Source organism: Ostrinia nubilalis, chromosome Z, assembly GCF_963855985.1.
Source record: "Ostrinia nubilalis chromosome Z, ilOstNubi1.1, whole genome shotgun sequence".
Lineage (NCBI taxonomy): Eukaryota > Metazoa > Arthropoda > Insecta > Lepidoptera > Crambidae > Ostrinia > Ostrinia nubilalis.
The window spans coordinates 5016862-5044366 of NC_087119.1; the positions used below are offsets into that span (position 1 = coordinate 5016862).

At 45.9% G+C, this 27505-nt stretch overlaps 1 protein-coding gene and 1 long non-coding RNA gene across 2 annotated transcripts in view; both read left to right on the plus strand.

Moving 5' to 3' along the window:
• LOC135087039 (kalirin-like) overlaps positions 1-19800 on the plus strand; it is a 145010-nt gene extending 125210 nt beyond the window's left edge. Inside the window, exons 23-51 of the mRNA XM_063981889.1 lie at positions 458-650; positions 2424-2621; positions 3555-3743; positions 4145-4365; positions 9690-9906; positions 13015-13782; positions 13978-14256; positions 14309-14470; positions 14523-14684; positions 14798-14878; positions 14988-15068; positions 15178-15258; positions 15361-15444; positions 15752-15832; positions 15946-16036; positions 16079-16218; positions 17488-17715; positions 17759-17887; positions 17931-18059; positions 18103-18231; positions 18275-18403; positions 18447-18575; positions 18619-18747; positions 18791-18919; positions 18963-19091; positions 19135-19263; positions 19307-19435; positions 19479-19607; positions 19651-19800. Of these exons, the coding sequence (XP_063837959.1) occupies positions 458-650; positions 2424-2621; positions 3555-3743; positions 4145-4365; positions 9690-9906; positions 13015-13782; positions 13978-14256; positions 14309-14470; positions 14523-14684; positions 14798-14878; positions 14988-15068; positions 15178-15258; positions 15361-15444; positions 15752-15832; positions 15946-16036; positions 16079-16218; positions 17488-17715; positions 17759-17887; positions 17931-18059; positions 18103-18231; positions 18275-18403; positions 18447-18575; positions 18619-18747; positions 18791-18919; positions 18963-19091; positions 19135-19263; positions 19307-19435; positions 19479-19607; positions 19651-19800 (4825 nt within the window). The remainder of the gene's footprint in view (positions 1-457; positions 651-2423; positions 2622-3554; positions 3744-4144; positions 4366-9689; positions 9907-13014; positions 13783-13977; positions 14257-14308; positions 14471-14522; positions 14685-14797; positions 14879-14987; positions 15069-15177; positions 15259-15360; positions 15445-15751; positions 15833-15945; positions 16037-16078; positions 16219-17487; positions 17716-17758; positions 17888-17930; positions 18060-18102; positions 18232-18274; positions 18404-18446; positions 18576-18618; positions 18748-18790; positions 18920-18962; positions 19092-19134; positions 19264-19306; positions 19436-19478; positions 19608-19650) is intronic.
• Positions 19801-19828: 28 nt separating this feature from the next.
• On the plus strand, positions 19829-23955 carry LOC135087186 (uncharacterized). The gene is made up of 3 exons (XR_010260697.1): positions 19829-19951; positions 20786-22305; positions 23297-23955. It is a non-coding gene; the product is annotated as an uncharacterized LOC135087186 (long non-coding RNA).
• The last annotated feature ends 3550 nt before the right edge of the window (positions 23956-27505 follow it).

Sequence of the window (27505 nt, forward strand, 5' to 3'; positions counted from 1 at the left end):
TTTTTGTAATAGTTACTGTTAATGAAATTTCAAACTCTTTCTAAAACTTCTAATCAAATTTCTTTATTATTTTTGAAAATTGGCAAAGTTAAAATAATTTTTGGAACGCTTTACTTTCATTAGTTTAACTTTTTATGCTTTATGCTATTAATATTAAGGATTAGTCTAAGCAATAGTTAAGGATTTACTTTAAATGGCTTTAATCTGACAACAAATATTCCTTGTAATGCAAAATATTATAGATTGACGAAACGTTTCTATTGAAAAATGCCCTGTTGTCTCTTGTAAAAAGCTTGTTGAAGTCGCGAGTGTCAAGCCAGAGTGTGATTGACGCCCCCAAAGTGTATTGACATTTGTTGTCGGAATAAGCTGTTTATTGTCTTGCGAGCTGTCGCGCGCGGCAACCTACTAGGCCCGTTGCCGGCGCGTAGCGTTTGAGGCTTGTGTTGTGTCGCAGCAAGTTCGTGCACGAGCTGCACGAGTGCGTGGCCGCGCCGGAACTACTGGGGCCGCTGTTCCACCGCTTCTTCGAGAAGCGCATGTTCATGTACGAGCAATACTGCCGCAACAAGCCCGTCTCTGAGTACATCGTCTCCGAGCACGACCACTTCTTCCAGGAGCTCAGGCACAAGCTCGGCCACAAACTACAGGTAATACAACACAGCGCAACACTATCTAAATAACAACACCCAAACGGAATTGGCTTTTCACATGTAGATGAAATCACGTGTCTCGCACCTAACACTTGTGACGTTTTCTCATGTTAGCTGAAAGCACAATCTCACAACCATCAATTATTTAGTCAATAACCATACCCGTTCGCTTCACATTTCTGCGGTAGCTGGCGCATCCATGAGAACTATAAGGCAGCTACGCCGCTTTAAAAGCACCAATAATAAAGCTCATATAAAATGATACCGATACTAACCAAACTGCATGCAATGCCTTAGCATTAAAACACTTCTGTTCAAAGGTACGCTGATAAACTAACCACTACTGTGACCAAGTTAAACAAGGCACTGCTAACATCAAACACATTTATAAGTTGCTCACTAGTGTGGCAATTCAGTGTGTGTGACACTGGTGTGGCAATGTTTAACAAATTATATTTTTATTATTATTATTTACTATTAGTGTGACTACGGACTGGTTGGGATTTTTTTGTTTATGAGTGGAAATATACTTGAATCCAATACTTTGACTATGCTAATAATCAAATTAATTCCTATTTTACAGTTTTAAATCTTCTCACTCACTCCTGATGCTGTGTGGTGGTCAAAAATTCATTTTTTAAATATTCCCAGCCTTTTGAATAGTTTGATTTTAATTCGAAATCATAAATGAAAACGAAGTGACCATTATATTAATATTCCACAGCAGTATGAAAGAAACTAAATGTCAATTTAGTTTGGAACATTTTTATAAGTAATCTTAAAAACATTGTATACAAAAAGGTCGTGACGTGTAGTATTTTTCCCCATAGAATCAATAAATGTTTTCTTTTACAATATTAGATAAACACTGACTACTCTTTTTTAACATTTCTGATCTCGAATTGAAATTCCCCCAGTCCCCTCCCTTCCCGTTTGAAAATAATGTTTCAAATGTGATTCCTATGCAACCAAGCATTGTAAATTTTATAGTAAACCATTACATCGTGTGTTCCAACACTAGGTTCTTCTTAGACAACGTTCGTACATCCCTGGCGCACGCATTAGTATCGCGCAGGTACAAACTCCGTTCACTATTTGTCCACAATCCGGGCAGCGCTGGTACCATGACCTACACTTGTCCTATTTTTAAGAAACTTGTAGTTTAATCCCCTAACGGAATAGGACTCGAGGCAAAATTCATTGATCTACCATATTACAATCGTAACCACCGAATTGGCAGATAGTTTAACACACTCAGTACCAGCCATGCTTCGCAGTATTCACTACACTACGGGCGCATGCCATCGACTTCAGATTTTTGTTTTCATTTATTTGCTCATAAGTCGATGGAATGAGACATAGTGAGTGAAGTCATATTTGTTGTCCCCGCTGTCATCCGCCGCAATGTTTAAGGGCATCGATATAACACATTCAAAAACACACGTTGTCTAAAATTCACGTAATCGTAGTTAAAACTTAGGTGTTCTACGCTGAAAGAACTTGATGCTTGCATGATCAAATGCTAAATGTTTGGTGTCTATATATTAACAAAACCACGTATTTTGGTTAATTTCTGGTAATTTATGTTTTTTAAACAGACACGACACGCACACACCACAAATATGTCGTGCAATGCTATGTGTTGAACCGCTTTAAATGTTCGCATGCTTGCGAATTGCGTTTGGACGGACTGGAGGCCATAATTCTTGAGGTCCAAACGCCTGTTGTAATAGTTATGAGTGTCTATAACTGTTGGCGTAAAATTTTCAGCTCGGTGACCTGCTGATCAAGCCGATCCAACGCATCCAGAAGTACCACTTGCTGGTGAAGAAGATCTTATCGTACTCCGAGCACGCGCGCGCGAACCCCGACGTGCTGGCGTCGCTGCGCCAGGCCATGCACTACACAGACATTATTCCCAAGAACGCCAACATGATGATGGATGTCGGCCGCCTGCAAGGATTCACGGTAAGCATCGCCATCCTTATTTTCACTTGCCAGACGAAGTGTCCTAGGCGTACACCCTTCCACTATCACCGTACTATTTGCCATCAGCGACTGACAACTCGCGAATTATTTCGTAACAATGTGTTTTGTGCTTGCATTGCTTTTTGCGAATTGACCATTGAAATCCGATTACAGATGTGGCCGTCTGTTGCTAATTACGAATTTAATTTGCGCCAAAAGTTCTCAATCGGGATTAAATACGAACTAATGCGTTTGAAAACTGTGAACCAGAGATCATTATTAAAAGCTAGCACGTAGCGTGTTGTGATAACATTATGAAATACAAAAAATTTCCCATTTAAAAATGTCATTTCGAAAGTAAATGCTTCACATTTACCTGAAAACTGTCAGTTTACCCTCAGTTGTTTTATGAATGAATGGTGTAGGAGGTCGCGCAACGATAGATTGGGCGAACACACACAACAATTTACGCATACAAATATCGAATACCCTAGTCACCTCGCACTGCAGAGGCAGAGAGAGCTTGTCAGTCAGACTACGCACAGCATCAGCGCGGCGAGCGTATACAGATCTCTGCTTGTGTAGAGCGCTCGCTGCGCGGTCTATACGATTATGATCATGCCACAAGGGTTGGTCGCGACATAAAGGCCTATTCAGACCTAAGCGGTATTCGCTACCGTCTGCGGCAGAGAAAACGCTCTAGCCGCGGTACTTGATACTAAATACCTGAGCGAAACCCGCGCGGTATGTACCTCTACCCACAGCGGCAGCGAATATCGCTCAGGTCGCTCTAGCCGCGATACTTGATACTAAATACCTGAGCGAAACCCGCGCGGTATGTACCTCTACCCACAGCGGCAGCGAATATCGCTCAGGTTTGAATAGGCCTTAAGGCGAGACGAGCGAAGCATTGACGGTGGCTGGTCGTTGCAGGGCAACATCACGGCGCAGGGCAAGCTGCTGATGCAGGAGGCGCTGCAGGTGGCCGACCTCAGCTCCAGCAGCGAGAAGGGCAAGGAGCTTCACGTGTTCCTCTTCGAGCAGTGCGTCATCTTCAGCGAGGCCGTCGGCAAGAAGAACCAGTACACCAGCCCCACCTACAACTACAAGGGACATGTGCAGGTATGGCTTTCTCTATTAAAGTAGGCGCACACCGTTGATTTTTAGTTGACCGATAGTTGTGCCCGATTTTAATTTGTATGAAGAATCGGCCAAATCGAATCGGCGTAGTGTGCGCACTCCCATACATGCCCATACTGATCAACTGCCCGACTAAACTATCGGCCGACGAAAAATCAACGGTGTGCGCCTACTCTTATGTCCCGTGGAATGTAGATGCCATCATGCTTCCAACAGACCGATTGAGTTACTGACTTTCTGTACACACAATAAGTTGTAAATAACATTATGATCAGTTCAAATAAAGATTTCTTTGGTGCAGGGGCTCTTTCTAGCAACTGATATAATATCACCAGTCTTAATCGTGTTTAAAATAAACTAATATTTCAACTATATTTCCACAGATGAACAAGATGGAGCTTGAAGAAGTTGAGAACAACACAGCGTTCATAATCCACTCGTTGGACCCGAACAAGCCGCGGCAGTCTTATCTCTGCAAGGGCCCCGAGGCGTCGCTCCAGGAGTGGATCGCGGCGCTCTCGCGCATCCTGAACTCGCAGCGAATGTTCGGCGAGGCGCTCGAGAACCCCAGCGCCTACCTGCGCGAGCTGCAGGGCCACTCCTCGTAAGTACCACGCGCCACGCCACGCCACGCCACGCCACGCCGCGCCACGCCACGCCTCGCCGGCTGCGCGCATGCCACGCGGGAAAGATAGCTTCAGCGAAGGGTCTTATAAAGCTTGCCCGATTTCTATAATATCCAATCAAATTGGTAGACCCTAGCGAGATCGATGGACCGCAGAATATAGGTTTTAAATCTTAGTATAATTAATAAATCATTAATAGTATTCAAAGCCCGTGTAATCCAATAGTTATAGTATAAACCCATTATACAGTGTGTCCGGGCTTGTAGTGATCAAACTTTAAGGGCGTAATCTATAGACAATTTTATCGATGAAAATACTTCAAATTTGGGTCTTGTCCCATTTCTCCCAAAATTACAAGGATTTAAGTTTTTAATTTTTAGTTTTCAACTCTTTCTTCAAAAACAAGTGAAAGCGTGGGTAAATTAACACTAATAAGCAAATATTTTATATCATGCGAAAGCCAATAAAATTATCTATTAGTAGAAGTAGAAAACGGACACAAGTTTCATACATTTTCAGGGAGTAAGAATGGATTTAAGTAGAAAAAAACATGACTTTTTTCACTTCTTTTTCAGTTATTTTCCAACACAAGAAAAACCAGGTCGTTAAGGTATGTTTTATTTGCATTGTATTATTAGTATTTGAGCTATTCTACAAAACGAATGTAAATTTATTAGTCTACGTCTATTAGTTTCGACGCAATTGTTGAACAAAGATACCCCTTCCCAGCCGGTTCCATAGCGCGTCGGAATAGGTTGTGTGATTTTTTCAGGCAATGCATTTTCGCATGTTAGCAGCGCTATGGAACCGGCTGGGAAGGGGTATCTTTGTTCAACTATTGCGTCTAAACTAATAAACGTAGACTAATAAATTTACATTCGTTTTGTAGAATAGCTCAAACATTAATAATACAATGCAAATAAAACATACTTTAACGACCTGGTTTTTCTTGTGTTGGAAAATAACTGAAATAGAAGTGAAAAAAATCATGTCTTTTTCTAATTAAATCCATTCTTACTTCCATAAAATGTATAAAACTTGTGTCTATTTTCTACTTCTACTAATACATAATTTTATTGGCTATCGCATGATATAAAATATTTGCTTATTAGTGTTAATTTACCCACGCTTTCACTTGTTTTTGAAGAAAGAGTTGAAAACTAAAAATTAAAAACTTAAATCCTTGTAATTTTGGGAGAAATGGGACAAGACCCAAATTTGAAGTATTTTCATCGATAAAATTGTCTATAGATTACGCCCTTAAAGTTTGATCACTACATGCCCGGACACACTGTATAATCGCACAATTTTATTCAATTTAGTACCGAGAGAGAGTAATTATAAGCGTTCAAATATATATCAATTCATATGTAACCGATACTGCCATTATAAAAAGATTACACTAGTGAGATTACCGCGTATTGCTGGCTAGTCGCAAGGCGTGCTAGTGACGTCACGTGTGGCTTGCGCGCGCGCCGGCAGCGTGCGCGCCGCGCGCGGCCGCCGCGATAACAGCCGATAACCCTAACCGCATGTAACACAACTCCACTAACAAAGGATGTTAATTAACCGGCGATGTGCGGACTGCTATTATCGCGAATACAGCCACCGATGACATATTATTCCTTTATAACTTAACTGGACCGCGAACAGTGTAATAATCATCTGACATTGAAATACAAGCATATGACTGTAAAAGTATGTTGTACAATTTCACGCATTCCGCGCATCTGAACTGTTTCTGAAGGTGTAATAATTAATTTAATTTTACGCTATTTTTGAAGATTGATAAAAGAGCTTTGTAATAATCGTAATAGGAAATAATAACAAGGATAACTGAAACTCGCCGAGAATTGTTGTGTTTACAGAATGAATGACGACCTTGTTATAGCAATAAAAATGATACTTTTTATTATATCATTATATCTACTAACGATAATTCGGCAGCTAATTTACGAATCTATTCACCAGAAAACTGAAAATATAGTATTACAAAAAAATGTTTGACCACTTACAGAGACAAATGAATGACATAAAAAATAAGTTACATCAGCAATATTGATAGAATGGTTCGTACATTAGCTAGCCGTTTATCCACGAGTCTTCCAAAGGTGTCTTTAGTCGCAGACACACAGCAACTCTTGGCGACGCATGCATGACCCAGGATGCCTCAAACACGAGTTTTTCGAGAAATCAAAACACATTATTTCTCGTCTCTTCTGCTTATCGTATCACTTAGAAGACATGTCGTGTTTGAGGTGTCCCAGGAGGATTATTTGTGTTAGCATACTAACATGCGGTGGTGGATGTGGATAATAACTTTAATGTATTAACAAGCGACACGATCAGCCGCCGGCCCGGCTGCTGGCGTCTGAGTCAATTATAAGTTCGCGCGGCTCGTATAAATAACTAGTTATAATAATTGTCCATGTTAGGTTAATTACTACACTGGAATTGATATTTAGATATACTTATTTTAAAATTTTTAATGTTAATACGGGTAGGATGTGTATGTACCTTTAAAGTAACAGTTCATATCGCTTTAACTTAGACATGACCAGTGGTTCTGCGATTGAAGCTGACTGGTCGACGGCGATACCTACAGTCGAGGTGTCGCATTACAGTGAAATTTAATATTAGTTATTCAGTAATGTTAACGAAAACGCAATAATGTACTGCCAGGTTATGTAAGTGTACTTGAGAACTGACCAATGATAACGTCGTTTGATCATAATTTATGTATAACAACCTCTATTTCAATGTAAAAGTACTTATTGTAATTCGAATGTACACTGGTAATAATGTTCTAAGTTATTTTAGTTATTTTCGCGAAACTAATAGTGTACGTGCTACTTATTTAAAAATCTGCAAGTCATATCAAGCATCATATCACTGTTCGCACCCCTGACACTATAGGTTCTTTATAACACACATATTCCTGGACATAATATGTGTCAGAACTATATTATGTATAGAATACCGTAAATTGATTCAAAACAACATACATTATAACCTTTCGAAACAATTTAACATAGCTCTTACAAAGCTTTCTCTTGCCATTGGTTGATCTTGGCCGAATGTAAGTGAGCATGCATCTAATGCATAGGTACATTTCTTTATTTTTCTCAGTGCTTAGTGTTAAGTAGGAATCGAAGAAGACTGGAAATATGGAGTGAACATACGAAAAGTATATTGGAAACGTTGGCTAGAAGTATTGCATGGTAGGTTAAGACACGTCATATACATTCTCAGTAAGGTTAGAGTCATGTAATCGCGGAATATTTATTATTTAATAATCTCACATAATATGTATAGCCTACTCGAACGGAATGCGTTGTAACAAATCGCAATGCCTTCTCGAAAAGTAGGCATTTCACAGCTTTTTAAGGTAACGACCGGAAGCTGTCTAGTAGTTATAATTATTATTATATTTATTACAGTTGTTACAATTATTGTTGTAACACCAGAGACCTGCAAAGTACACATGAAATAGAAAATATTAGTATATCGTCGCAAGACACTATAATAGTGCCGTATAACATAAAATATATTGCACCGTACAATTAGCGTAAGTATTCTTGGTATTATACTGATCTTCACAATCAATATTTCCGATACAATTTCTCATATTGGATGTTCGCTGAATATGTACTTCACTTTTGGATAGCTATAATGTGACTTCATCGATGACGTAGACGTTTTAGACACTGCATCTATAGAAAGCAAAGACATACACGCGACATCATAGCTTAGTATTTGAAGATTATAAATGTATAAATGGTGTCACCTTACAACATAATTATTATTATAATCCAGTCTTCATGTTATATTAACAAAATTTTCAAATATACATAGTATAAGATCCCGAGTTCATACCTACCTAGTATAATTTCATATAGTCTTTTGACTCCATTCACCTAACCCCGTATACCGCAACACATCTACTTATTGCATTCGTTTAGATTAAATCATTTTAGGTATAGGGGCCAACTTTTGATTGCAATCATTTTTAATGTAATTTATTAATCATTTTACCCACTTATAATTATTTATCATCCCAGCCATTGTAGTCTGTAAGTTTAGGTGGAATAATTAATTGTAATAAATAGTAAACATTAACATTAAATGCTTTACAACTCGGCTTTTGATGTTCATAGTAATAAGGTATATTTAATGGTTATTATTAATGTGTAATGTGTATTTATAGTTTGCTGCATTTACGCTGCGTAAAGGTGCAGTCTGAGTTATCGAGGGTGTAATAATATGACATGTAATCGAACGCCGCTGCGCACTCCGGGACGGTAGCCGCCTTTTAATGAGTTCATCTGGCAATGAAATCTCTGCCCAGAACTTAAAGACTTAGCAATACATCTATATAAATGATAATTCATTGTAGTACTAACAAACAGGATAACATTAGATGAAGTAGTTGATAAGCGTGCTCACCGCGGTGCAGCGGCAGCCGCGCTCGGGGGGTTGGGGTCAAAGTGATCACTGCTTTAATAACGATGGGTTACCGCTTCGTTGTGGCCACTTAATTATAATGAGTCGCACATTTAACAGATTATATAGCTAATATATTTTGTTACTTTTAAATTGTACGAGTCGGAGATGGCGACGATTATTTTGTGATCGGCGTAACGCTTCGTTATTTGCTTTTGAAATATATTATAATTAGACATCTCAATAATAGTGCATAGAATAGTTCACACGACTCCTTATACTATCTCTTGCGAATTATGTCGATCTGTTCTAACATTAATATTTTATATCTGTATTCAACTTTTCTATAATCTAACAAACTCGACCAAAGCATTTGAGTTTTCAAAAATAATGTTATCTTCTACATTATGTTTTGTCATTTTAATAAATCATCGTATGTATATATTTGCCAATCGAATCCTAAATATGTATATAATACTAACTTCTAACAATCACTGTAATACTGAACTACTTATATGTTATATGAGTAACCAATAAATGTGAATAAAAAATGCTTGTGGTTTTATGCTTTTAGTCCCGCATGCTTGTTATGTTTATTTCTTTTTTGTTGATTATTTTTATGTTCGGGGGCCAGCTTAGCTGAACGCTGCTAATATTGGCACAGCAACGCAATAGATGAGCGCTCACCTACACATGAATCCATATAAAAGTGAGAATAGAAACGCTTGGTGGTGGTGGTGATGGGGTATTTAGTTCGCTTGACTCATGAGGAGCGGGAGAGGGTGCATTAGCGGTAGCGAAAGCTGGTTCGCCCATTTTTGTTTTGTTTTGTTTTAACATCCTATTCCCGTCCCAATAGCGCGGGCTCGGGGTGGTGCGGGCTGCGTAAGACGGAGAGCGTGCCGCCGTCGGTGGGCGCGCGGCTGGCGCCCGAGCTGCGGCGCACGCAGCGCCCGCACACCAAGGCCAACACCATCAACCTGCCCACCACCGCCATCCGCGGCGACGAGCGCAAGAAGAGCGCCAACGTCGCCGCCAACAACGCGGCCGCGCACACCTCGCCGCCGCACGCCAACGTGAGTAGCGCGCGCGATGCAGCTGCGCCGATGACGTCACCAAAAAAGAAGAAACTACCAATAGCTTTAAAATATACATAACCTATATAGTAAACAGCCTGAAAGATTTTAATAAATGAACACCCACAAAATCTCCATCTAAAACACCGCATTGCAATTGGAGTAAACCGTTAGCACCAGTTGCAAGTGCATTTCAGTAGCACTAATATAAAAAAAAAAAAAAAAAAAAAAACCGACCTCTACCTCTAGCATGAACAACTTTCGTCTTCGAATCGTTTGCGTATTCGACAAAATTCGATACTCAATCTTTGAATTAAACGATAACGTGACAATTTTGATTCTCAAAATAAGTTTCGTGCAACCTTTTCTCATACTAAGTTCACTTTACGACACGTTCACAAGGGCGCTTTTGTAGTTTTAGTACTAAATATTTTGATGGCGATTCGAATACGCAAACGATTCGAACTCGAAAGTTCGAAAACGTGGAAACATACGTGGGAATAACTAATTCGGAAAAACTTTGTCTAAACAAAGTTAGCAAAATTACTCGAGTTACTGTCCACAGGCGTTTTTAATGTCATGTGGATTTGCACACGCACACAGGATTGGCTCGCATGTGTTTAAATTCCACGCTACAGATGACATGCAGTTTGAGTTTTTGTTATCCCTAGTGCGGATAACCCGCACCGAGATATCGCCCCGAATCCCGTATATCAAGTTTCGCAATAATTATTTATCCTTGATTACGAATGCTAATAAGCAATTATCTTTGATTACGGATGATACGCATGCGGGCCAATCTCACGTGTGTGGGTGTGCAAAGAGCATGTCACTAAAAACTTAACAAGCCAGGTGCACCATAATTTGACCGCATTGCTGGAATAGATAGGAATCATCTTCCTGTTCTTACAATATATTCAATTGTGAAATAATGAAATAAATTCAGGCGGAGATAACCAAATATACCCAAGTCTATTTAATGAACCGATTGAAAACCTAACCTGCACAACGGTATCAGAGTAATTAAATATTTCAAAAGTGTATTATTTGATACGATGTCCAATTAATGGTAGGCACAAGAGTAGAGAGTAATTCGATCTGTACTCACCTAAGGCTCTATTTATTTATTAGGTACACCAACAAAGTCACGTAAAGTTCATACATTTTAACATAGTTAACACAATGATGCACTAATGACACTATTCTAAAAAACGATTAATAATTTGCGATCGCAAAAACACATAATACAAAGACGGTGCTTGATGCACTATCACAAAGTATTTCAACCGTGCCGTTTGTTTGAAGAGTTTACTTTTTTCTGGAATCGTAATAGGTATGATTATATCGGACTACTCGTGACGTCAGCTCATAAAACTCATTTAATTTTGTAAGCCTAGGCCTTTTAAAAACATTTTTACACGTCCCAGTATTAACCCTACCACTGCTTCAGGACAATCAATGGGCCAGTGCTGAGAAGAAGCAGCGCAAGAAACTCAGTCACTATTTTAGCTGACAGCGAATATACAATACTCGTACAAATCACTGTGTCGATGGCCTCAACTCTCGTTGCGCTTACTACATGAAGTCGTCATAAATATTAAACCTGTAGGCCTAAGATGCGCGCCGTGATAACTTTTATCGACGTCAAAATGTATGGGCAAAATCGATAAAATGGCGTGATAACCGCTTATCGCGGCGCGCATCTTAGGCCTACTGATGAAATTATTTTAATATTAGGTATATAAATGTTTTTTAACCAATTATCACAATCGATGCAGATTTCATTTTAAATGCAGTAAGGTATTGCATAATAGGTAATAACGCAGTAATAAATAGTTTTTGGTAGCTTTTGCATGACAATGGTTATACATTGGGTAACTTAAATATTAAAAAAGGGTAACTTCTTTGTTTATCTGTAACCAGAACATGAAGCACACTGTTGCAGTACAACATAATACGAATTCTATTTGAGAATTATCACCTCTCATAAGCGTGACGTCATGTTTTTATAGAAAGACAGCTACAAGTGATCGGGAGGCGTAATTGATTCGATGGTCAAATAAATTGTATGGAAACATCGCGCCGCATGCTTTATACAAAATTAAACTGATGTAAGGCACGGCTTTTACCAAAGCGGAGTGGAGCAGAGAAGTGTGTTGAATAACCAATCAGGTTTCATTATTTACACTTCTCGTCTCCGCTCCGCACAGCTCCGCTCCGCTCTGCCTTGGTGGAAACCAGGCCTTAAGCTTTTGATTGTTGTCACACCCGGAAAATGTTTATTTCCATTTGGTGCGGTAGGAAGAACATGCTCTAAGAGCAGGCTTGTAGTATATTAGGCTGGTAGACGTTGAAAAAGTTATCAGAAAATTGAAAAATGTGTCCTAAAATACTTTTTGTTCTGATAGAATTTCTTAGTCATGAATGTGACTAGTTGAAATAATTACTATTTTATTACGGGATTTTAAATAATTTTATTTTTATTTATGCAAATTAATAGTGTCCATTCTGATTCTCATATAGGATGGATAAAGCAATACGAAAATACATTACACGATAATTTTCACTTAAATATTTTTTCTGCGGATGTTTAACACTGATAAAAATAGCCTATCCAGGTATGAAAGTATGAACATCAAGTAATGTAAATTTAGTTTCAGTCTAGTCAACCCAATATTGCGTATTTTATCGTATTGTTATCTCCATCCCGTAGTCTTCTTCTTTCACTCTGTTGCACTTTTAAATGCGTTTACACTTCATTGCACTCATTTTTCTTTTGCATGTTTCTTCCTTTTTTAACGCTTGTCTATATTTCTTTTGTTGTAGGTATGATAAACATGGGAATGCATTTTTAACATAGACTGTGATAGCGGCCAGTTCGACTCACGCGCAAGACTTAGTATTGTGCTTAGTGACTCGTAATAACCGCCAATGACTTTAAGTTTATTTATTGTTAATCGTTTATTAGTATTAAATCGGTAAAGTGGTCAGTAAACAAAGGTGACGGAACACTAGGTGAGCAAAGAGCATGCATGCATCGCTTGCGATACACACCGCTTGTAGCCGCCTCGTTCGGGGAGATGTTATCAGTGTATGCGCAACGTGCAGGGGCTGTCGAAGCGGCCCTGGGGCCTGAAGTTGCGCCGCGGCGGCGGCGGCGGCGCCGGCGAGCCCAGCGCCGAGGGCGTGGTGACGGAGCTGCGCCCGCCCGAGCTGTCCGAGCCCGCCGCCGACGTCACCGTGTCGCCCGGCGCCAGCGCCACGCTGTCGTGCCGCGCCGGCGCCACGCGCGCCTCGGCCTCCTGGCGCAAGACCGCGCCCGAGACCCGCGCGCTGCGCCACGGCGGCCGCTTCGCCATCGCGCTCGCGCCCGACGGGCTCGCCACCCTCACGATACACGCGTGCCGCGCGTCCGACGCCGGCGTCTACTGCTGCCTCATCAGCAACGAGCTGGGCGGCGTGCAGACTTCGGCGCGGCTGACGGTGGGCGCCGGCGGAGCCCCCGGCGTGCCGGCCGTCCGGGCGCATCCCGGCGGCGGGCTGGTCGTGCAGTGGGACGAGTCGAGCCCCGCGCATCTCGAATACTGCCGCGTCGGCGAGGGCGAGTGGCGTCGTGCCACTGAGACCCCGGCGGCCGCCAACACCTTGGCCCTGGAAGAGTTGCCGGCCGGCCAGTACAGCTTCCGCCTGGTGTGCGCCCGGAGCGGGGCCCCCGGGGCGGCGTCGGGCCCGGCCGCGTGCGGCGGCGGCGGCAGCTGGCAGAGGGAACAGTTCGGGAGGAGATACAGCATCGAGGAGGAGATCGGAAGAGGACGCACGGCGCGAGTTCTGGCAGCTCGTGACACTGGAACGGGACAACGAGTCGCCTTGAAACAGGTTTGTATATGATTACCTACATTACATTGGCAATCGTACGTATTTTTATATTCAATGCAGCTGATTGCAAATTGCCTAATTTTAACTAACTGCAAAACGCAGAAAAGATTGAGCCTTTAACGAATCTGTATCATTTGAGTTTACATTCATTCAAATCTTTAACTTGTTAAATTTATATTACCTATCAATCATCAGGTGCTGGCGGGGCGTGGTGCGGACGCAACGCGCGAATACCGCATGCTATCGCAGTGCGCGCACGGCGGCGTGGTGCGCGCGATGGCTCTATTCGCCGACGTGCCGCGAGCGGGCGCGCACACGCTCGTGCTCGAGCTAGTGGGCGGCGGCCCGCTGCTGGACTGGGCGCAGGCGCATCCCGCGCTGTACACACAGCAAGCGGCCGCACAGCACACGCGACAGCTGCTGTCCGCGCTTGACTACCTGCACGGGAACAATATCGCACATTTAGACGTGAGGGTGAGTACCTGTAGGTCTTAAGAACTTTGTAACGCGCTCGTACTTGAACTAGTGGGCGGCGGCCCGCTGCTGGACTGGGCGCAGGCGCACCCCGCGCTGTACACACAGCAAGCGGCCGCACAACACACAGCAAGCGGCCGCACAACACACGCGACAGCTGCTGTCCGCGCTTGACTACCTGCACGGGAACAATATCGCACATTTAGACGTGAGGGTGAGTACCTGTAGGTCTTAAGAACTTTGTAACGCGCTCGTACTTGAACTAGTGGGCGGCGGCCCGCTGCTGGACTGGGCGCAGGCGCACCCCGCGCTGTACACACAGCAAGCGGCCGCACAACACACAGCAAGCGGCCGCACAACACACGCGACAGCTGCTGTCCGCGCTTGACTACCTGCACGGGAACAATATAGCACATTTAGACGTTAGGGTGAGTACCTGTAGGTCTTAAGAACTTTGTAACGCGCTCGTGCTTGAAGTAGTGGGCGGCGGCCCACTGCTAGACTGGGCGCAGGCGCACCTGTCGTTACTTATACACAGCAGGCGGCTGCACAACACACGCGACAGCTGCTGTCCGCGCTTGACTACCTGCACGGGAACAATATAGCACATTTAGACGTGAGGGTGAGTACCTGTAGGTCTTAAGAACTTTGTAATTCGTGCTTGAACTAGTGGGCGGCGGCCCACTGCTAAACTGGGCACAGGCCCACCTGTCGCTATTTATACACAGCAGGCGGTTGCCCAGCACACGCGACAGCTGCTGTCCGCGCTTGACTACCTGCACGGGAACAATATAGCACATTTAGACGTGAGGGTGAGTACCTGTAGGTCTTAAGAACTTTGTAATTCGTGCTCGAACTAGTGGGCGGCGGTCCACTGCTGAACTGGGCGCAGGCGCACCTGTCGTTACTTATACACAGCAGGCGGCTGCCCAGCACACGCGACAGCTGCTGTCCGCGCTTGACTACCTGCACGGGAACAATATCGCACATTTAGACGTTAGGGTGAGTACACTTAAGTCTTAAGAACGCGCTCGTGCTCGAACTAGTGGGCGGCGGCCCACTGCTAAACTGGGCGCAGGCGCACCTGTCGCTATTTATACACAGCAAGCGGCTGCCCAGCACACACGAAGGCTGCTGTCCGCGCTTGACTACCTGCACGGGAACAATATCGCACATTTAGACGTGAGGGTGAGTACCTGTAGGTCTTAAGAACTTTGTAAAGCGCTTGCGCTTGAAGTAGTGGGCGGCGGTCCACTGCTAAACTGGGCGTAGGCGCACCTGTCGCTATTTATACACAGCAGGCGGCTGCCCAGCACACACGACAGCTGTTATCTGCGCTTGACTACCTGCGCGGGAACAATATAGCACATTTAGACGTTAGGGTGAGTACCTGTAGGTCTTAAGAACGTTTTAACGCGCTCGTGCTTGAACTAGTGGGCGGCGGCCCGCTGATAAACTGGGCGCAGGCGCACCTGTCGCTATTTATACACAGCAGGCGGCTGCCCAGCACACACCACAGCTGCTGTCCGCGCTTGACTACCTGCACGGGAACAATATCGCACATTTAGACGTGAGAGTGAGTACCTGTAGGTCTTAAGAACGTTTTAACGCGCTCGTGCTTGAACTAGTGGGCGGCGGCCCGCTGATAAACTGGGCGCAGGCGCACCTGTCGCTATTTATACACAGCAGGCGGCTGCCCAGCACACACCACAGCTGCTGTCCGCGCTTGACTACCTGCACGGGAACAATATCGCACATTTAGACGTGAGAGTGAGTACCTGTAGGTCTTAAGAACGTTTTAACGCGCTCGTGCTTGAAGTAGTGGGCGGCGGCCCGCTGCTAAACTGGGCGCAGGCGCACCCCGCGCTGTACACACAGCAAGCGGCCGCACAACACACGCGACAGCTGCTGTCCGCGCTTGACTACCTGCACGGGAACAATATAGCACATTTAGACGTTAGGGTGAGTACCTGTAGGTCTTAAGAACTTTGTAAAGCGCTTGCGCTTGAAGTAATGGGCGGCGGCCCACTGCTAAACTGGGCGCAGGCGCACCTGTCGCTATTTATACACAGCAGGCGGCTGCCCAGCACACACGACAGCTGTTACTTGCGCTTGTCTATGTACATGGAAACAATATTGTGCATTAGGAATTTAGGACGTTAGGGTGAAGTACACTTAGGACTTAGCGCTTAGGAACGCTAGTAACACGTTGGAGCTGAGGATGGTAGCCCCTGCTAGACTAGGGATAGGAGCGCACAATAACAGGCATAATTTCCTTTCAGAAATACTATTCACACGTCTTTTTGTCATATGTTTTGCACTGGAGGAAAAATCGTTTTTAGGTCCTTTTTTCTTCAGATTGCCTTATTTCCCATTTTAATATCACGATTCCATTTTTCTTGTTTTAACCCTTAACCAGTACTAAAAAAAAGTCATTGTTTTTCCGCCGTGTCTTCACAGCATAAAGTTTAAATTGATGTGGGCCCTGTGGATACCAGAGCCTGGTTAAGAGTTAAGTTTCAGAGGGAGTCATTCGGTGGGTTAAATATAGATTTTTTTTATTATTATTATAGCTCTGTATTCCACATTTTTTTACATTTTCATTCAATTAATATACAGGCTGTTAGGTAAATTCGTATATGAGCCGACACTAGCCCATGTTAACATGGTCATCTAAATGGTATGGTGAAGTCAGAAAATTTATATCTTCATTTTAATTATTTTAATTTTCATACAAATGGGATTTTATAAAATTTATTTTGTATGAAAATTTAAAAAAATAAAATGATATCAAATTTCTGACTTCACCATACCATTTATATGCCCATGTTAACATGGGCTAGTGTCGGCTCATATACCCATTTACCTAACACCCTGTAGATTTACTGAAATAAAATTGATCGGTCGTCATTTGGTATAGTGGTTCAGAACGGACTACTATGCCGAGAGGTCCCGGGTATGTATATTTTAAAAAATATTTTATTTATTTATTTATTAGGTCTACCAACATTGTTACATTACAACATGTACACTTAAAAATAACAATTATGAACAAAGTTACAATGCAACAACAATTATAGGCTGACACAACATGCAATATAGATTCAATATCTTTGGATATAATTTTAAAAAATAAGTAAGTATGTTTATATCCGTCGTCTAGTACCCATAGTACAAGCTTTGCTTAGGTGTAAAATGTCCAAGGATATTTATTTATTTATCTTGTTGCAGCCGGAGAACATTCTAGTAGAGTTAGGCGGCGCCGCGCCCCAAGTGAAGCTGATCGACCTGGGCTGCGCGGCCGAGGGGGCGGGCGGGGCGGGGGCGGGGCGCGACGTGCTGCCGCCGGCGCCTGCGCAGCTGGAGTTCGCGCCGCCCGAGTGCGTGCTCGGCCGCCCGCCCGCGCCCGCCTGGGACGCTTGGGCGGCCGGCGTGTTTCTATACGTCTTCCTTACTGGGGTGAGTATTCATTCATACTAGGAATGTTATGGATATCCGTAAGCGCGACGTGCTGCCGCCGGCGCCTGCGCAGCTGGAGTTCGCGCCGCCCGAGTGCGTGCTCGGCCGCCCGCCCGCGCCCGCCTGGGACGCTTGGGCGGCCGGCGTGTTTCTATACGTCTTCCTTACTGGGGTGAGTATTCATTCATACTAGGAATGTTATGGATATCCGTAAGCGCGACGTGCTGCCGCCGGCGCCTGCGCAGCTGGAGTTCGCGCCGCCCGAGTGCGTGCTCGGCCGCCCGCCCGCGCCCGCCTGGGACGCTTGGGCGGCCGGCGTGTTTCTATACGTCTTCCTTACTGGGGTGAGTATTCATTCATACTAGGAATGTTATGGATATCCGTAAGCGCGACGTGCTGCCGCCGGCGCCTGCGCAGCTGGAGTTCGCGCCGCCCGAGTGCGTGCTCGGCCGCCCGCCCGCGCCCGCCTGGGACGCTTGGGCGGCCGGCGTGTTTCTATACGTCTTCCTTACTGGGGTGAGTATTCATTCATACTAGGAATGTTATGGATATCCGTAAGCGCGACGTGCTGCCGCCGGCGCCTGCGCAGCTGGAGTTCGCGCCGCCCGAGTGCGTGCTCGGCCGCCCGCCCGCGCCCGCCTGGGACGCTTGGGCGGCCGGCGTGTTTCTATACGTCTTCCTTACTGGGGTGAGTATTCATTCATACTAGGAATGTTATGGATATCCGTAAGCGCGACGTGCTGCCGCCGGCGCCTGCGCAGCTGGAGTTCGCGCCGCCCGAGTGCGTGCTCGGCCGCCCGCCCGCGCCCGCCTGGGACGCTTGGGCGGCCGGCGTGTTTCTATACGTCTTCCTTACTGGGGTGAGTATTCATTCATACTAGGAATGTTATGGATATCCGTAAGCGCGACGTGCTGCCGCCGGCGCCTGCGCAGCTGGAGTTCGCGCCGCCCGAGTGCGTGCTCGGCCGCCCGCCCGCGCCCGCCTGGGACGCTTGGGCGGCCGGCGTGTTTCTATACGTCTTCCTTACTGGGGTGAGTATTCATTCATACTAGGAATGTTATGGATATCCGTAAGCGCGACGTGCTGCCGCCGGCGCCTGCGCAGCTGGAGTTCGCGCCGCCCGAGTGCGTGCTCGGCCGCCCGCCCGCGCCCGCCTGGGACGCTTGGGCGGCCGGCGTGTTTCTATACGTCTTCCTTACTGGGGTGAGTATTCATTCATACTAGGAATGTTATGGATATCCGTAAGCGCGACGTGCTGCCGCCGGCGCCTGCGCAGCTGGAGTTCGCGCCGCCCGAGTGCGTGCTCGGCCGCCCGCCCGCGCCCGCCTGGGACGCTTGGGCGGCCGGCGTGTTTCTATACGTCTTCCTTACTGGGGTGAGTATTCATTCATACTAGGAATGTTATGGATATCCGTAAGCGCGACGTGCTGCCGCCGGCGCCTGCGCAGCTGGAGTTCGCGCCGCCCGAGTGCGTGCTCGGCCGCCCGCCCGCGCCCGCCTGGGACGCTTGGGCGGCCGGCGTGTTTCTATACGTCTTCCTTACTGGGGTGAGTATTCATTCATACTAGGAATGTTATGGATATCCGTAAGCGCGACGTGCTGCCGCCCGCGCCTGCTCAGCTGGAGTTCGCGCCGCCCGAGTGCGTGCTCGGCCGCCCGCCCGCGCCCGCCTGGGACGCTTGGGCGGCCGGCGTGTTTCTATACGTGTTCCTTACTGGGGTGAGTATTCATCTATACTAGGAATGTTATGGATATCCGTAAGCGCGACGTGCTGCCGCCGGCGCCTGCGCAGCTGGAGTTCGCGCCGCCCGAGTGCGTGCTCGGCCGCCCGCCCGCGCCCGCCTGGGACGCTTGGGCGGCCGGCGTGTTTCTATACGTCTTCCTTACTGGGGTGAGTATTCATTCATACTAGGAATGTTATGGATATCCGTAAGCGCGACGTGCTGCCGCCCGCGCCTGCTCAGCTGGAGTTCGCGCCGCCCGAGTGCGTGCTCGGCCGCCCGCCCGCGCCCGCCTGGGACGCTTGGGCGGCCGGCGTGTTTCTATACGTGTTCCTTACTGGGGTGAGTATTCATCTATACTAGGAATGTTATGGATATCCGTAAGCGCGACGTGCTGCCGCCGGCGCCTGCGCAGCTGGAGTTCGCGCCGCCCGAGTGCGTGCTCGGCCGCCCGCCCGCGCCCGCCTGGGACGCTTGGGCGGCCGGCGTGTTTCTATACGTGTTCCTTACTGGGGTGAGTATTCATCTATACTAGGGATGTTATGGATATCCGTAAGCGTAACCGAAACTTTCGGATATCCGAAATAAAAAAATATCTGTAACCGTTGATGTTATGGATATCCGTAAGCGTAACCGAAACCGGTATAATATTATTCCTATATCCGTAACCGAAACTACATATTACTTAGTGAACTAATACTCCTAGAATTAATTAGAGATATCCTAATGGGAAGTAGCGAGTTATTCCCAATACAAGTGTCTCTGACTACTACCGGGAAGACTCGGTAATAACTCTGTATACAAGTATTTTTGGAAATAAATGAATTTTTATTTATTTATTTATTTATATCCATAACATCCCTAATTTATACTATTACTAGCTTTCCGCCTGCGGCTTCGCCCGCGTTGAATTTTGTCTGTCACAGAAAAACTTTATCACGCGCGTCTATGTTTCAAAATCTGGTATAAAACTATCCTATGTCCTTTCCCGGGACTCAAACTATCTTCATGACAAATTTCATTAAAATCGGTTCAGTGGTTTAGTTGTGAAAGCAAGACAGACAGACACACAGTTACTTTCGCATTTATAATATAAGTATAGATAGTATAGATTTATCACTTAAGGCGCTTTATATTTAGACAATTGCCGTGCGCTTGCCGTGCGTTTGCAAGACCGCACACTAACTATTGGTTATTGTCAATTTTATTCCAACGCAGTTATCATACAATTTACTGTGTGCGGTCTTGCACAGGCACAACAAGCGCACGGCAATCGTCTGGCACGAAACGCGTAAATAAAAACTTTTGTCACCATAATTCACATTTAACCTGATAAAAACGTTTACAGCTATCGCCATTCCTGGACGAGTCGATAGAAGAGACCACGGCGAACATAATAAAGTGCGACTACTGCTTCCCGCCGGAGCACTGGGGCGGCGTGAGCGAGCGCGCGCAGCAGCTGATCCGCGGCCTGCTGGAGCCCGCGCCCGCCGCGCGCCTGCCGCTGCGGGACGCGCTCGCCGACCCCTGGTTCGATGAGGTGAGCCCGGCACTAGTGTCTCACTGAAGCGCGACGCCGCTTCCCGCCGGGGCACTGGGGCGGCGTGAGCGAGCGCGCGCAGCAGCTGATCCGCGGCCTGCTGGAGCCCGCGCCCGCCGCGCGCCTGCCGCTGCGGGACGCGCTCGCCGACCCCTGGTTCGATGAGGTGAGCCCGGCACTAGTGTCTCACTGAAGCGCGACGCCGCTTCCCGCCGGGGCACTGGGGCGGCGTGAGCGAGCGCGCGCAGCAGCTGATCCGCGGCCTGCTGGAGCCCGCGCCCGCCGCGCGCCTGCCGCTGCGGGACGCGCTCGCCGACCCCTGGTTCGATGAGGTGAGCCCGGCACTAGTGTCTCACTGAAGCGCGACGCCGCTTCCCGCCGGGGCACTGGGGCGGCGTGAGCGAGCGCGCGCAGCAGCTGATCCGCGGCCTGCTGGAGCCCGCGCCCGCCGCGCGCCTGCCGCTGCGGGACGCGCTCGCCGACCCCTGGTTCGATGAGGTGAGCCCGGCACTAGTGTCTCACTGAAGCGCGACGCCGCTTCCCGCCGGGGCACTGGGGCGGCGTGAGCGAGCGCGCGCAGCAGCTGATCCGCGGCCTGCTGGAGCCCGCGCCCGCCGCGCGCCTGCCGCTGCGGGACGCGCTCGCCGACCCCTGGTTCGATGAGGTGAGCCCGGCACTAGTGTCTCACTGAAGCGCGACGCCGCTTCCCGCCGGGGCACTGGGGCGGCGTGAGCGAGCGCGCGCAGCAGCTGATCCGCGGCCTGCTGGAGCCCGCGCCCGCCGCGCGCCTGCCGCTGCGGGACGCGCTCGCCGACCCCTGGTTCGATGAGGTGAGCCCGGCACTAGTGTCTCACTGAAGCGCGACGCCGCTTCCCGCCGGGGCACTGGGGCGGCGTGAGCGAGCGCGCGCAGCAGCTGATCCGCGGCCTGCTGGAGCCCGCGCCCGCCGCGCGCCTGCCGCTGCGGGACGCGCTCGCCGACCCCTGGTTCGATGAGGTGAGCCCGGCACTAGTGTCTCACTGAAGCGCGACGCCGCTTCCCGCCGGGGCACTGGGGCGGCGTGAGCGAGCGCGCGCAGCAGCTGATCCGCGGCCTGCTGGAGCCCGCGCCCGCCGCGCGCCTGCCGCTGCGGGACGCGCTCGCCGACCCCTGGTTCGATGAGGTGAGCCCGGCACTAGTGTCTCACTGAAGCGCGACGCCGCTTCCCGCCGGGGCACTGGGGCGGCGTGAGCGAGCGCGCGCAGCAGCTGATCCGCGGCCTGCTGGAGCCCGCGCCCGCCGCGCGCCTGCCGCTGCGGGACGCGCTCGCCGACCCCTGGTTCGATGAGGTGAGCCCGGCACTAGTGTCTCAGGCCTCAGCCTCGAATTTAGCGGGCAGCGGGGCGGCGGCGGTAGCGGCAGGTTCTGATGCGTAAAATCAAATAGACCGGTTCTCGAAAACAGCGGCGCGGGAGCAGGCAACGAGCGGGCAACGGCGCGGGAGCGGGCAACGAGCGGGCAGCGCACTCCTTCTTTTGCCCACAATAAATCGAGCGTTAGGAATAAATTTGAATCGAAATAAAATTGTCGCCGTTGTTCAGACATTTCGATTGCGAATAAAAACAAATATCTCGACAACACAATCCCGAACACAACACTTCGCCGCTAAAGCGCCGCGCGAGCTGCCCGCTTGTTTCGAGAACGGGTCTGCGTTGCCCGCCCCGCTCCCGCCCCGCTGCCCGCTAAACTCGAGGCTGAGCCCTCACTGAAGCGCGACGCCGCTTCCCGCCGGAGCACTGGGGCGGCGTGAGCCTCGCCATTGAACATTGAATTTCCGGATGGATCCAGTTTATTAGTTCCTCTTGAAAGAGCTTGTAAAGCACTTTCAGGATCAGTAACCAGTTTTTCGATGTCATTTATAGTTTAGAAATAATCGAATGAGATCACTTATCGTTTCCACCCTGTATGTATAGTCCTTAGTGCTAAAATGGCGTGGTCACAGTGAGCGTCAGCACATGTCAGCAGACGTCATAATAGACTGCCTGGTTACTGATAGATCCAAGAAGCATGCGCAGACACTGGAGTGACATCAGCGAGCACTCACGACTCACTTGTCGAGACTGATATTTCAGCCGTTGCGCGTTGTTTAACGGCTGTCGTCTTTTATAAAACAATTAAATTACCTGGCTAACTATTTGTTTCGACCTAACTGCAAATCGGAATAAGTTAATGATCCAAACAAAAAGTCATTTTCTGATTCTTATTTCCAAACACGTTACCTATTATCACTTTCAACGATTACACGCGTCACAATGTTAACCTGTTCTTCTTTTCTTACAGGCGCCACCCACACCACTATCAGCGACCCAACTGAAGACTTTCCTGGACCGACGAAGACCGGCGGGGCACGGCAACGCGCTGCACTCGCTGCGGTCGCCCGACACCTGACCGCGCGCGCGCGTCCTTTCCGCCTCTATCACTTGCCTCGACGCACGCGCACACACCGATACCACTGTGGTACAGTACGCATCTACAGCGAACATTATGTAAGCACGATTTTATTCATCATCATCATCATCATTTCAGCCACAGGACGTCCACTGCTGAACATAGGCCTCCCCCAATGACTTCCACATCGCACGGTTGGTAGCGGCCTGCATCCAGCGCCTTCCCGCTACCTTTATCAGGTCGTCGATTTTATTCATCAGTCATTTAATACCCAGCACAGTTTTTTTTATAATACTCAAAATTGTTAAATTAATTAACTTTATTTGCATAAATCAGGGATTGGTAAAGGTGACTCATCTCATCTACGAGATACTACTGTGCGAAGCTATATGTTGTGTATCTATACACACGTTACTTTCAACTATTACCCAAGTAATTGTTACATGTCCATGATTCACTGTTGTAATCTAAACTGGCATACATAACTCTCTCAATGTCATACTGTCACGGCCCAATTTCTGACACCTCAAGAATTGTAAGTTGGCAATAAAGTACTACAATAAGTTTTAACTACCGACAATGTTCCATTACTAGAGCATCGGTTGCAACTGTTATATTTTGGATTAGCGCCGGGATCAGTGGGTGTAAAGCGTGTTTTTTGATAATTAACAGTGTTGCTATGAAAATATTAAATACATTCACGTAGAATGAAGTTCGCCATTCACTTCGTTCGTTGAATGATACTTATTATTTATAATATACACTGTTAGACACAAAAACTGCATCAATTTAAAGATAATTATTTTATTTTATCAAAAGATTATCTAAAGTTAAGGCCGGGTAGCAGAGAAAATGGCGAAAATGAGGTTTTCATTTTTCATTTTTGAGGTACTAAACAGTAAAATTAAAGGCTAAGATTTTTATTGGGCATAGTTGAGGATATTTTCTAGGGCTATTAACGGATGGAAACACGATTTGATGAAGTTGACTCGATAGAATAAATTCCCAAAGTTACCTCTATTCGTTTTCTATTTATGGTTTTATTTTTAAAATAAGCGATTTGAGATTCTAAATCTTTTACTAAACTAAAGTTCAGAAATAACTTGAGGGCTTTTAACGGATGAAATTTTTATATTGCGTCTTATTTAGTTACTATGTTAAAAAATGTGGAAAAAATCGTCCATGACGGCTTGGACAATCTCAATCAGTCGCGCGGTGGCGCTTACGGAGGACGGACGCGTGTCAGTTTTTTGGCCGTGACAGTTCGCGATTTGTCAATATTTTTGACAATGATGACTTTGATGAGTCACAGTATAATAATATCAGTGTTACTGGAGAAAGCTTAAATTTTTGATAATTAAAAATTATCAATTTTGTCTACCTATTGAAATTTAAATCGTTCGCATCCTTTTAAACGAAGACTCTACTCATGATACATAGTACATTCCTCAAATATGAGACAAAACCAATGAGTTAAAATTACATTTTAATAGTACCTACATACAATCGTCTTACACTCTTTAGAAGAGCACACTGACACAAATAAATAATAAAAAATACTGTCTAAGGTCTGTAGCTAAAGGTCTAAGCTGTAAGATAGAAGAATCTTCTAGCCAAAAAGATGGCAGATGCAGCAGATGTCAACGGATTTAAAACTGGAGTTCATATGACTCCTTGTAGACTTGAGTGTCTAGAGCGTCCCTTCCTCTACCATGCGTAAGAATTTTCACAAAAATACTGTCTAAGGTCTGTAGCTAAAGGTCTAAGCTATAAGATAGAAGAATCTTCTAGCCAAAAAGATGGCAGATGCAGCAGACGTCAACGGATTTAAAACTGGAGTTCATATGACTCCTTGTAGACTTGAGTCTCTAGAGCGTCCCTTCCTCCACCATGCGTAAGAATTTTCACAAAAATACTGTCTAAGGTCTGTAGCTAAAGGTCTAAGCTGCAAGATAGAAGAATCTTCTAGCCAAAAAGATGGCAGATGCAGCAGATGTCAACGGATTTAAAACTGGAGCTCATGTGACTCCTTGTAGACTTGAGTGTCTAGAGCGTCCCTTCCTCCACCATGCGTAAGAATTTTCACAAAAATACTGTCTAAGGTCTGTAGCTAAAGGTCTACGCTGCAAGATGGAAGAATCTTCTACCCAAAAAGATGGCAGATGCAGCAGATGTCAACGGATTTAAAACTGGAGTTGATGTGACTCCTTGTAGACTTGAGTGTCTAGAGCGTCCCTTCCTCCACCATGCGTAAGAATTTTCGCAAAAATACTGTCTAAGGTCTGTAGCTAAAGGTCTAAGCCGTAAGATAGAAGAATATTATAGCCAAAAACATGGCAGATGCAGCAGATGTCAACGGATTTAAAACTTGGAGTTCATGTGACTCCTTCTAGACTTGAGTCTCTAGAGCGTCCCTTCCTCCACCATGCGTAAAAGTTTTCCAAAAATACTGTCTGAGGTCTGTAATAAAAGTCTAAACTGCAAGATAGAATAATCTTTTAGCCAAAAACATGGCAGATGCAGCATATATCAACGGATTTAAGACTGGACTGGCACCTTGCAATGTCATCCTCTCATTGTTATCTGTAACTAGCTTTCCGCCCGCGGCTTCGCCCGCGTGGAATTTTGTCTGTCACAGAAAAACTTTATCGCGCGCGTCCCTGTTTCAAAAACCGGGATAAAAACTATCCTATGTTCTTTCCCGGGACTCAAACTATCTCTATGCCAAATTTCATCAAAATCGGTTGCGAGGTTTAAGCGGGAAAGCGTAACAGACAGACAGACAGAGTTACTTTCGCATTTATAATATTATAGTTGGGACTAGTTGGGATGTAAATTATTTTTAAAATGTATTTAAAAAATAAAATGTTCGTTTTATTATTTCAATAATCTGACCTCTCAACTCAACTACACTACACAAACACCTTTGTTCGCAACTGTACTGACGAAACCTCGATATTATACCGTTCATTTAAGATGGCAAGCTTTTTGCTGCGGTAATGCACTCCAGGTAACCGTGTGTGATGCTTATTGCTCATAGTGATTTTCGATACAGAGCCCCGTACATACGTTATACATAAATTATGGAAAGAAAACACCCAGACCAATACAAACAAATATGTATGCAATTTTGGTATGATATTTTTATTTATTAATAAACAAAAAGACTGAACAAAATTGATGCGTGTACTGATTAATGTAATTAACCACATGCAAAGCTTTGTGAATTGCAACAACTATAATTATTATCCAAGCTCTAAATAATCGCTACTACGAGTAACATAACTGATCATAAAATGTTTTTCCAATCGCTCAAGCTCCCGAGGATCTACCGATAGGTCGGGTGACGTAATCTTGAAATTCTTTTAGCCGGCGCGGAACTTCCGGAAGGTCGGGTGATGCCACGCCTCTTTGAACCGTGTTTACTTTGGCAGTTATATTATTCTATATTTATTCGATTCTAAAATATATTCCCAAAAATTTTGAAAGTTGTTTTAATTTGTATCACTTGGATATGATTTGTATTAGAAAGTGCTGTGAGTGTGACGCTTGAACGGAAGGAAGTCAACCTAACCTAACCAACTGCGTATTTCTAAACTGCGTATTTCTATACTGTGTAGCCGCGAGAGCTCTTTGGCGCGCTGTCTTCGGCGAAGTATTGCGCGCGCAGATTTTGACAGCGCGAAATACCTACTTTAGCAGAAATACCAAGCCTTAATTCTTTGAAATGGTTTTATTTCGTACGATTATACACGCATGCGGCAGTCTGTTTTTTAAATTATGGAAAAATGAATTTATTAAAACAATTTTTGAAGCCTATTATGAGTCATTTAGTATGGTTTGATGAGTTTTTGTGCTAGATGATAGAAAAATGAGCTTTTGACACGAGTCCCATCGACTCGAAACATTTATCTTACGTTCGAATGTATTGTATTATAATTTTATAAATCGGTTTTATCTTTGTGTATTTTATTAAGGACAAAGGCGCGAGCCAAATCTAGATCTTATTGAGCTTTCATTCGTACACTCAACGTAGATATATTATTTCTGTAAGTAGTATAGACGTCCTATAGTCAATGTGCCCACCTGTCGAGTTCGGTA